This window comes from Natator depressus, chromosome 8 (assembly GCF_965152275.1).
Source record: "Natator depressus isolate rNatDep1 chromosome 8, rNatDep2.hap1, whole genome shotgun sequence".
NCBI lineage: Eukaryota > Metazoa > Chordata > Testudines > Cheloniidae > Natator > Natator depressus.
This window is the reverse complement of record NC_134241.1, coordinates 42883686-42896172: the sequence shown is the minus strand read 5'-3', so window position 1 is coordinate 42896172 and position 12487 is coordinate 42883686. Positions and strand designations below refer to the sequence as shown.

General features: G+C 42.0%; 1 protein-coding gene across 3 annotated transcripts in view; it reads left to right on the top strand.

Annotated features, from left to right (window-relative positions):
- The window catches only part of TEDC1 (tubulin epsilon and delta complex 1), a 166043-nt gene that overhangs the window by 94149 nt on the left and 59407 nt on the right, over nucleotides 1-12487 (top strand). For 2 of the 3 annotated variants that reach the window (XM_074960844.1, XM_074960846.1), the window contains one exon: nucleotides 10438-10524. The exons of the other annotated variant lie outside the window; for it this stretch is intronic. In XM_074960844.1, the coding sequence (XP_074816945.1) occupies nucleotides 10438-10524 (87 nt within the window). The remainder of the gene's footprint in view (nucleotides 1-10437; nucleotides 10525-12487) is intronic. 3 annotated transcript variants of the gene reach the window in all.

The following is a 12487-nucleotide window of genomic DNA, read 5'->3' as shown; positions in this document are numbered from 1 at the left end:
TTATTGTACATATCTGCAATTCAAGTTGAATAAAGCTAAATTTCTCATCAAACAAATAAAAGCACAATAGATCTCCTATCTGCTTACCAATTTCTTGATACTTCTTTAACTTGACCTTCAGTGTTGAATTCCTTGGCTTTCAGGTCCTTATACTCATATCTTAACTAGAAAAGGGCCAGAGCCACAAAGTTCAAGATTTGCTTGAATCTCAGAGTAAGGTGTGAGATCATCTGTAATCTCATTTTGACTTTTCTGTCTGCAGTCATAGGTCTGGTCTACACTACAGACCTATATCGGTATAACTAGATCGTTCAAGGGTTTGAAAAATCCACACCCCTGAGCAATATAGTTATATCGACCTAACCCCCCACATAGTGCTGTGTCGGTGGGAGAGCTTGTCAGGAAGGTGGACTAACTACACCAATGGTAGATCTCTCTCCTGTCAGCATAGAGCACCTTCATTAAAGTGTTATAGTGGCTCAGCACTGATGCAGCATTTTAAGGGTAGAATTGCTCATATCTAAATACATGATGAATCAGTAGAACAGCCATTGATGCTATTCTGATGAGCAGAGAAACACCACTTACTTCTGAAAGTCTGTCTTGTGCTCACATTGAAAATACAAAGGTGATTTTTAAAAATATTTAGGTAGACCAGTATCCAGGAAAACCTTTTTGCCAGGGCTATAGTAGATGAATTATGATCTATTTGCACCAGAAATTAAATACTTATTGCATCAGAGATCTCTGGAACCCAGCCTACCAAGAGGAGGCATTATCCTACAAATTATTAACTGTAGATTTATAGAATACCTTTTGCATGCATTGGGATGCTTTGCAGTGTAACAATAACTATCTCAAAAAAGATTAATAGGCAGCACAACACAAAAACAAGTGCAAGTAGGCTTCAAATAACGAGACTAAAATAATGTTTAGAGGCTGCATCATCCGTGATACTACTTACATAAGAACCTAGGAAACTGAGTGCCCACTGTTGGAGTTTCTACCCCATTGGCAGCTGATGTACATTCTCCTTCCTTCATAATGAGCAGTGGTTTCACTCTTGGAAAGCTATGGCTCCCTGTGCAATGCTTCTTGACTGTTTGTTTCCATACCAGAGGAGCTATGCTGCTGTGTGATTCCACCCCTATACTGCCCTCCAGTGTCAGTGTGTGGCATTGAAACCAGCACAAGTTAATTCTAACCCAGACAGCACAGATTTGTGCCAGGATGCTCCAAGCATCTGAAGCTTGTTGAGCAACTGATCCAGCCTCTCCTGTGCTCTTCCAGTCCAGAAAACCTGATCCCTGCAAGAATGTCTTCCATGGGGGGCAGGGGGAAGGAAGATGGTTTGGAGCTGGCACTTCTGCCCTCTGTGCCCTCAGCTGCCAGGTACACTGATTTGTACTCCCCCTCATTAGTGGAAGTGTGTGGAGAGGAGCATGTAGCCCTAATTCTGGGTGTGAGGGAACCCACTGATTTAGCTGCATGGATCTCATGGAAGAGTGTTTCCACCACACAGGCAAAAACTATCCTCTGTGGATGTTGTGAAGGGCAGGGAAGACAAAACAACAGCAGCTTATATTCTGGATGGTGGTGTGGCCTAACCAAATTCTGCAAATACACAGAAACTGTGTCATTCAGAAACTAATCCATTGAGCTTTGTCAGCAGGAATTGAGAGTGCTTTCATCTCAGAATCCGGGCCCAAGAATGGTCAGATGATTGTAACTGAGGCACCTGGCTGTATAAGTGGAGGAATGCACAGTCCTGTTAATATTTTCAAAAATTTGGAGTCATTTGTAAAGTAGATGGCATATACAGAATGCATGATAATGTGGGTAGCATACAAGTTTTATTACCATGTTTGGGATGAGCTATAAAATGTGGATGTATCTTTGCCTTTACACACATGATAGATGTGCTATCTGCATAGTGATCTGACTGATATGAGATGATATCTGCATGTTTTCTTATTGTAGCATAGTGGATAAAAGGGTGGTTTTGACATAACTACCAGTCTCCAAGTCACCTTTCTTCTCTAGCCCATGTGTACACTGAGATACAAATAGGCATATCTTCCAATTGCAGAGATATCTCTCATAGTCAAAGTCAAACTACCAGATGAACTCTCTCTGTGGGCTTGCTTCTGAGTGATATACCTGAAGTTGCCTTCAAATTTAATAAAGGTGGGCAACTCGCAGAAGCTGGCTGAGCTATTCAAAGCCGCTTTAAGAGATGTGCTAGCCCAGGCTGAGATTTCCAAAACCCATCTGAGATCCGGTCATGCAGTGTGCTCCATCGAACTATGGGAACTGCAGCGTTTGCAGTTCACACCTGTATAGCATAGGATGAGGGTGCATGTCATCTGTTCCATGTCATGTAAATCATATGACTCTCGGGCTCCTAGGAGGGTGCTGGGGTACTAGTAAATTAAGCTCAGTTTAGGCTTCTTAAAAAGCTCGTGGCAATCGGGGGAGGTCCCGGACGACTGGAAAAAGGCAAATATAGTGCCCATCTTTAAAAAAGGAAAGAAGGAGAACCGTGGGAACTACAGCCTCACCTCAGTCCCTTGAAAAATCATAGAGCAGGTCCTCAAGGAAACCATTTTGAAGCACTTGGGGAGAGGAAGGTGATCAGGAACAGTCAACATGGATTCACCACGGGCAAGTCATGCCTGACCAACCTGATTGCCTTCTATGATGAAATATGTGGATATGGGGAAAGCAGTGGCCATGATATATCTTGACTTTAGCAAAGCTTTTGTTACGGTCTTCCACAGTATTCTTGCCAGCACATCTCCATGGATCACCACCTTGTAGTGGTGGAGAGGCTTGCATGTCTCAATGACCCCAAGAGCGATGCTGCCTGGAGTCATGTACTCCCTTAGGACTACCCATGGCAGAACAGTTAAGGGCGAGGTTCCAGACAAAGTGTGATCCAAGAAGTCCCTAACAGCAGAGCAGATGGAGGATAACTGCACAAAGGAGGTGAAACTGTTGTGTAATGTTACAACGGCTGTGAAGGTAGATGAAGGCTGCAGAAAATAGAGGATCTCCAATCGTCATGGTGCCCATGCCATTGGTTTCAAGTTCTCTATCTGTCAAGGATAGTGTGGTGACTGTTGTGCACCAGTCTCCCCACTTTAAAACAAGTCCCACACAGGCATCTTCCAGTTTTTGGGAAAAATAACACTGCACAAGTCAAAAGTCCGGTGGCGATCGGCAAGTGGCGACGGGAACAGGACAGTGAAATCCGGAAGTTCCTAGTTACAGACCAACACACAAGCGGTGGGTGTGTGATACAGTCGTCTTCCTCGAGGATTGAGGTGGGTCGAGCATCTCGGCAGCTGCACCCATGACTGAGCAGTCTTTTTTAGGATCCACTCTGCTCACCCCACATGGGGCAAGGGTTAGAAAAGGAACCCTAAAAATAGTTTTGCCTCTGTTTTTCCTGGCTGGATGGCTGCATCCAGCAGGATCACCACCTCAGCGGTCGAAAATGTAAGAAACTTTTTAACGTTGGAACTTGGAATGTACGTACCGTGGTGGACAACTCAAACAGTGACCGACCAGAGTGACGTGCAGCCTTATTGCTCATGAATTTAGTCAGTTTAACATCAATATTGCTGCTTTGTCCGAAACTAGAAGAGCTGATGGACAGATGAGGGAGGAGAAAGGAGGATACACCTAATTCTGGAAGGGAAAACATATAGATGAATCCCGATTGCATGGAGTGGGCTTTGCTACAAAGAACAAGCTAGTAAGGTGCCTCTCCGAGGTACCAGTTGGTATCAATGAGCGGTTTATGACACTCCGATTGAGGCTCACCAAAAATCAACAGGCAACTGTTGTGAGCGCGTATGCACCAGCACTGGATGCCAATGAGAATGTAAAGGAAAATTTTTATTCTCAGTTGGAAACCATTTTATTGGAGACCCCTACAGAAGACAAGATCATCCCTCTGGGGGATTTCAGTGCATATGTGGGACGAGACTCAGACCTGTGGAAGGGAACAATTGGGAAAGAAGGAGTTGGCAAAAGCAATTCAAATGAAATTCTGCTCCTGACCAAGTGTGCTGAACATGAACTTATAACGAACACTCTTCTGACAAAAGGAAAAGTTCAAAACATCTTGGAGACACCCATGGTCAAAGCACTGACATCTCCTCAACTACGTTACAGTTCGTGCCCGAGATCATAGTGCCGTACTTCTCACAAGAGCAATGACAAGTGCTGATGACTGTTGGACTGATCATCGCCTTATTCAATCCACAATGAAAATTAAGATGGCTCCCAAATGGAGGTTGCAAAAGAAGCAGGTCAGGCGCAAGTTGAAGATTCAAGATTTGAAGGACCCTATTAAGCGTGACCACTTCCAAGCAGTCTTAGAAGAAAAGCTCCCATCAGAGTTTCCAGAAGTAATTTGAGGAACACTGGCGCCAGTTGAAAGCAGTAATCATTGGTGCCTGTGAGTAAACCATAGGCTACCAAACCAGAAAACATCAGGACTAGTTTGATGAGAATGGTGCTGAAATTAAGCAACTCATTAATGAGAAGAGAATGGCATTTTGTGCTTGGCAGAATGACATAAATTATAAACTAAAGAGAGAAGCCCAAGCCAAGGTGAGGACGGAAGTCCAACTTAAAACCAGAGAACTCAAGAACAAATGGTGGACTGAGAGAGCACAAGAACTCCAACATCTCGCAGACATCCACAATACATGTGGTTTCTTTAGAGCCACCAAGGCTGTTTATGGGCCAATTTGCCATGGTCTGAATCCTCGTCGCTCCAAGGATGGAACCACACTTCTGAAGGACAACGAAGCCATCAATTCTTGCTGGAAAGAACATTTTGAAGATCTCCTTAACCATAATTCTGTGGTTGCAGATGAAATCCTTGAGCAAATCCCTCAATGACCATTTAGGGATGAGCTCGGAGACCCTCCTAATTTGTATGAGGTACACAATGCCACCAAGCAGATGAAGAACAACAAGGCAGCAGGTCTAGATGTGATCCCTGCTGAAATCTTTAAAGACAGTGGACCAGAGCTAATTCGGCAGCTTTACCTGCTTATCCTTAAATTCTGGATAAAGAAAGAGAGACCCAGTAAAATGAGGGGTGCCCTGATTGTCACCCTCTTCAAGAAAGGGGATAAAGCGGATTGTGGAAATTACTGTGTTATCTCCCTCCTAGCCATTGCAGGCAAAGTTCTGGCGCGGATCCTTGCAACTCACCTTCTGCCCCTGTCAGAAGAAATTTTACCAGTCACAAAGTGGTTTCTGACCATGTTGTGGAACTGTGGATACGATCTTCACAGCACGGCAGCTGTAAGAAAAGTGTCGGAAGCAAAACCAACTACTGTATTTATTGATTTAACTAAAGCCTTTGATTCAGTGAATCGCCGTGCCCTCTGGACTGTACTCTCTAAGATTGGATGTCCTGATAAATACATCAGTGTCCTAAAATTGCTTCATGATAACATGAAAGCGACTGTTCTGAGCAGCATTGGCTCACAGAGTGAACTTTTCGAAGTACAAACAGGAGTAAAACAGGGCTGTATCATTGCTCCAACGGTGTTTGCGGTTTCTATCGCCGTCATTCTTTACCTAGTTGCTGGGAAGTTTACAGCTGGCTTTGAAACAGAATGGACGGAAAGCTGTTCAGGCTTAGCAGGCTGAAAGCCAAGGGTAAGATCTCCACAACATCTATTGTGGAACTGCAGGATGCTGATGACAACGCAATCTTTGCCCACTCTCAGAAAGATCTTTAAACTATCTTGAATGTGTTTGTCAATGCTTACACATGTCTTGGTCTCACTCTTAATATCAAGAAGACTGAAGTGCTCTATCAGCCCTCTCCAAATGAGGTATTACATGCCCCATCTATCAAAATCAATGGAGTGGCACTGGAGAAAGTTGATCATTTCCTCTACCTTGGAAGTCATCTTTCATCCAAGGCAGAAATTCAACATCACCTGAGCTGTGCCAGTGTAGCTTTTTCTAGTTTACAGCACAGGGTTTTTGAAGATCATGAAATTCGAACGGACACCAAGCTTCTTGTTTGTCAAGCAGTTATTCTTCCAACACTGTTGTTTGAGTCCGAAACTTGGAAAACCTATAGACACCACTTGAAGGTCCTTGAGAGGCACCATCAACGCTGCGTTTGAAAGATTCTGAAGATCAAATGGGAAGACAGGTACACCAATATTAGTGTCCTGGAAGAGGCAAAGACCACCAGTATTGAGGCAATGATCATCCATCAGCAATACCTCTGGATTAGTCACGTTGTCCGAATGCCAGACCATCGCCTCCCAAAACAGGTCCTGTTCTCTCAGCTGAAAGAAGGGTACCGTAACGTGAGTGGACAATGGAAGCATTATATGGACTTACTGAAGGACAACCTAAGAGAGTGTAATATTGACATTGACGCTTGGAAGACACTTGCCCGGGATTGTTAAAAATGGAATGTAGTCCTACGTGATGGTCCCCTGCATTTTGAACTTGCTTGCCGACAAGCTGAAGAGGACAAGAGGCAGAAGGAAGGAGAGACTGGCTTCCAGTCATGGTCAACAGTCTCCTGCTGAGCTTGAAAACATATGCCCTCATTGCAAGAGAACTTGTGGTTCAAGGATTGGCCTTATTAGCCACCTGAGGACGCAAAACTCCCATGGAAGATGATCATACTCGGTAATGAGTGATCGCCGATTATTATCATTATCATTATTATTATCTTGCCAGCAAGTTAAAAACTTATGGATTGGATGAATGGACTATAAGGTGGATAGAAAGCTAGCTAGATTGTTGGGCTCAACGGGTAGTGATCAATGGCTCGATAACTAGTTGGCAGCCGGTATCAAGTGGACGTCCACAATACATGTGATTTCTTTAGTGCCACTACAGAAAGGATAGGAGTACTTGTGGCATCTTAGAGACTAACCAATTTATTTGAGCATAAGTTTTCGTGAGCTACAGCTCACTTCATCGGATGCATACTGTGGAAAGTGTAGAAGATCTTTTTATGCACACAAAGCATGAAAAAATACCTCCCCCCACCCCACTCTCCTGCTGGTAATAGCTTATCTAAAGTGATCACTCTCCTTACAATGTGTATGATGATCAAGTTGGGCCATTTCCAGCACAAATCCAGGTTTTCTCACCCCCCCCCCACACACAGCAGGAGAGTGGGTTTATTATTAAGATGCTTTGTTTTTACTTAACTCATATTTAGTTCCACGGATCAACATGTTAGAGAAAGAAAGCCTCTGGTGAAGGCTCAATGCTCTTAGCCTTTCAGTTAAGGTGTGAGAGCTAATAACATACATCCTCTCAAATATCCATAGTTCCTTCAGCCAAACTAGGGAAGATCAAAGCTGACGTGTGATATTTCTAAGGTTTTTTTTTAACAAAAAGAAAAACCCAAATGAACAAAAATCCCCCCCCCAACTGCCAGCCCCTCTTTAGCTGTCATACTGCAGAAAAAAGGGGCAGAAGTCCAATTCTCCTCTCCCCTTCCTCTTTGCAGGTCACCTTTAACATCCCTGCTAATCCTGAAAATGTTATGCTTATAAGAAGCACAGGGGATCTTTTTCAGAGGAAAAGGCAATATGCTGCATTTATTGAAGATACAACAATTTAGAATATGCATTCAATCACACCACACACACACACGCTGTCCCGCCAGTTGATGTTTTAGTTACCAGTCCAGATCAATCTAGTGGCCAGCTAGGTTGATCACAAGTAGGAGGAACTGGGTTCTGTCGTTCGCGACACTATGCTCCGGGGCAGTCTTGGCAGGACGAACCCTGTTTATATAGTGATTTTCCTTCATTGGGACCAGTGAGTTTTGCACCGTCATGCTGTAATCAATCGTTGTTTGACGAGTGCTTGTTTTCTTAGTTGTGATAAAAAATGAAAAGGACAATTTATCTTGTCCCCCTCTAAAGATGCCTGTCTCATCTTTAGAGTCGTCAATCTGCTCTCCTCTGACATTTCAATAGGGGCGCGTTGCAACCTCCTGGCGCCCTTGCGTCTGTCTCCGGTTCCTCCCTTGTACATCTGGCTCAGCGATGGCCTTCACACTTATTTCTTTACACATACATTCCTCATTCACACGCAAAACAGAATTAATTTACACAGAACATTTTGAACAGGAACATCAAGTTGCAATGCACAAGAAAACAATCATAGCGTTCTTTTACTTATTTTAAAATGCTAAACCTACAACAAAGTAGTGACCTTAAAAGTCTACTACTGCCTTGAAATCAGCCCAGACTCAGATTCCGGCTGACACATCTTTACTAAATGGCCCATTAGGCCAATCCTTTCTGCTATTCAAAAAGGGTGGCTGGCAGGATATGATGAACTCATACACCAATACATTTAATACATGCTATATTATTATTCTTTATCCTTCATTCTAAATTATACAAACATAAAATCCTGCTATTGCATAACTGGCAGTCACTGACAACAGTGAAGAAGTACATATCAGCCTGTGCTGTTTGCATGAACAGTGTGTAACGTGTTTTGGATCTAGCATTCAGTAATTTGTAGCAAGTATTTTATCATAGTACCTTTCCTCCCCTCATTCTATCAGCTGCAGATTATTTCTGAGGGGTTAAATAGCACAGCAAATAACTCCTGTTTTCGAGTTCTCTCTTAGCCGTTGCAGTACAAAGTAAGTAAAAGACACAAAGCTGCCTGAAAACAGTTATGTCAGCACTAAGTAGATTGAATTAGAGCTCCAGTCTTGATCTTCATCTTTGAAATCATGACAGAAAAATGCTTTTGGAGTTCTTCAAAAACTTGCTTGCGATGCTATAGTGGTATGGACGCATTCATTTTGAATAATGGCCTTTACCTCGATGCCTTTCTTTGTCACAAAGATGGTGAGTGTCTTTGGCACTTGCACATAGTTTACTTATCTTCTGTTTATCTCCTGTTTTCCCATCAATCTTGTTCTAGCTAGGAGAGTTTTAGGAATCTCTTTATTATACTGCTGTATAACTAGCCATTCTTGGGATCTCTGTCTCCAACTTTAAATACTCATCTTAATTTTCCAAAGGGACTGTTAATTTTGTGTGCCCAGCTCGAGCTGCCATAATAGCCTGATTTCTGGAGGGAAGGTGTACAGTAATTTCCATTCCTCTCTAAGATGACTCAAGTTAGGCTACCCCTTTTGAAAATGGAGGCCATTATATACATATACAATCTGAAATTGGGGGAAGAATCTGGTGACATATATTTTCTCCCCCTCTAGGTATACACAATTTTAAAATCATTTGTAAAAACCCTCAGTTCTTGCATTGCCTATAAATAGGAACTGTGGTAGAGGAGCTCCTTGTGTAACAGGAGCAGTTAGGGAGACAATCTGGCTATACATAACATTTCAGAAAGAATTCCTCTTTGTCAGTTATTATTTGTGGACACTGCAGGAGAAGTGAGTGTTTCTAAATGATTTGGATAAGGAACAGGGAGATGGGCTTGGCGTCCTGAGATTCTGAGGTCATTCTGTGCATAGGAGCAGTGTGGAAAAAGGCACAGAGATGGGAGAAGTAGAAATAACTGGATGTCAGTGTTGACATGGTTTCTAGAATGGTGGAGCTGGAGGGGATGCAAAAAGAGACCAGGTCCAAGATGTTGGCTGGGACACAGCTGTGCATGACCTCAAAGAGAAGAGAGGGATTGAAACTTGGTATGTTGGCCAGACTCAAAGAATAGTGGGGGACATGGTTTGATCCAAATGTGATAGTGACCGACCACTTTAGCAGCAGTGTGTGGAGTGTGGCTGAGCAGTGTTGTTAATTTTGGTATTTAAGAAGCACATGAGGTTTCAGGATCTACATGAGTAAAGACCTTTTTATGTATGAGTTGTATTGTCTTGATCCCTTCAAAATGACATGTCAAGCCACGTTCGTGTATATGGGGTTTATGGTTATTGTATGGCTGGGGAGTGGAATACCTTATGGATGTGAGGAAAAGCTTTTCTTCATTTCTATGCCATATTTGCATAGCTAGGATTTACATTGCTTCCCACTAAATAATGTATAGTGCAATCCCCAGTCATAGCAGCATGTAGTCAGAAGGAAGAAATTGCTGGAGTATTGGACACACGACTCCGTTCCTCACTGTGTACCCCATTGCCTTCTGAAAGAAGCATTTATGTTTGCAGTTCAGAGTAGGGTGAGATGTATACATCCAGACAAGTTTATGTGTATTCTAAATCCTTATATCTTTAGCAAACCAATTTTCTGCGTGTAAATGTCAATCTATAAGGTGCACTATGATGAACGTGTACTACGTAAGAAGTGGCACTTGGTATGTGATTGGCTAGCCTTCGTTATTCAGACCAAACAGACGTTAAAAATTGCACTTTATATGTTGCACAGATGACTAAATGGGACTTGATTTTCTTTTCTTTTTTTTCCCCCTCCCCAGTTGTTGCAGTCACTCGAGTCTGAAACCTCTCGATTAGAAGCCTTTCTGGAATGGAAACGACTGGAACCAGTTTATTGGCACTGGATGGTAATGAATCAATCTAAATATTAAGGGTGCAGTTTTCTTACATCTAACAAACAACTGATTGCTCCTCAAACATTCTTCCCATATATGTGGAAAAATGAATGTTGTCAAAAACCTATACAACTTCCTTTTGAAGATGAGGCCAGTTAAATTAAAGGACATATTCTTAGATCTCCCTCATCATTCTAGCCTCTGTTGTATGACTTACTCAGATAAGTTAAGAAACTGGAGGGAAGAGAAGCTGAATTGCAGGCATCTACAGTTATCACAAATGGAAATGCCTGATCTTTTATGTTTAAGAAAACATAGCAGTCACACATTTTGTTATAAATTAAATGGATTGTCAGAAGTGAAACAGACTCAAAGACAACTAAATTTGTAAGCAGTTGAAATTTCAAACTTCATTTTTCCAGCCAGATAGTGTGTTGAAATCCCCTTGAACTATGTTGAATGATCATCATAAAATCAATGTCTTCCTCTGTGCATCTTATGACTTTTATACATCTCACTTCTGTATTAAACTTTCACCCATTTACAGCTGCTGAAAATAATTCTTAAACAGCAATTTAACAAAATGAGTTACAGAATTTGTAGAGGCAGGACCATTGATTGTCAGTGTACCTTATTCTATACAGAGAGCAAAATAAAGGAGTAGAAAATCATCTAACCTGTATTGAAAAGTACTTCAAAACCCACTAGCACGTGTGTGTTGTCAGCAAAGGTGATTGTTTCCATAATAGCTGGTGCTTTATTTATCTCTATTATTGTGCTGCTCTGAAAAGTATCAGCATTAGGATTGGCACAGATCCAGAATCATACAAGCAAGTGTTCAGATTAGGCAAACTGTAACTGCAGTTGCTATGGAGTTTTGATCTACTCACCGGGGCCTGCTGCTGTGAGGCGCTGAGCTGGTTGTGGAGGGTACTGAGAACATCATAGGATGGGCTCGGCACCTCGCTGGATGAGGTCCTGAATAAATACTGGCCAATAGTACATTGTTATTTGAAAATCTAACACACTATCATTCCTAATTGGAAATGTGTATTTTCTGTCAGTCTATGGGATCAATTTCTGTTTTCTTTCCTTTCTGTTTTTGTTGTTCTTGAATGCTGTAGAACATACTAAAGAACCCAGATAAGATGTATTTTGACCCATGTTGTAACTCTATCTAGCAGAATTATCATAAGAACTTTTTGCATTAGAAAAAGGTTATCTGGTTCAGAAAACAAGTGCTTCTACATTTCTTAATTCCATGCTACTGTGGTTTTCATTTGACCCCATCCATTCTCCCCTTAAGAAGCAAGCCACAGTGTCTCTTTGCTTGCATCAGCTACTTTTCCTGATGAATTTTCCCCATATATTTATCACCAGTTGCATGGGATACTTTTATCTGATTCCTGTTTACTCTTATGTATAGTTTTCTCAACTTTTAGATTACATCCTCTAGTATTTTAAGTCATCATCAGTATAAAAATATATTTCTATCAACTGTATCAATCCCTTTCATATTTTGGAGGCCACCTTTTACCAGTGAGCATAAACTCCGATTCCTTAACCTTTCTTTATCATGTAGATTGTTCCAAGTAGTATAATCTGTGCTGTCAGCCCCTTTCTCTGGAAGTGTGCAGAACTGCACCTATTATCTCTACAGGAGTCTACATACTTTAAGGCTAGGCTAACAGTCTCACTGCCTTGATTTGTATTCGGTCCATTTATATTCAGTCTCTTTAGTTCTTTGAGATGATCTCTGCACATTCCCACTCTGGGAATGCACAGAGGTCATCTCCAAGAACTCAAGTTACAGGAGGGTAACCTTCTTTTTCTGATTTCTCCTTTTTACTGTGGCTGTGTGCTGAACTGATGGACTGAGTGGTTCCATCACAGTAACCTGCAGCTCTTCTGTTCACTGTGGGGAATGGCAATTACATTTAGTTCAGATTCCCTGATCTGCTTCCTTACTCCCAGA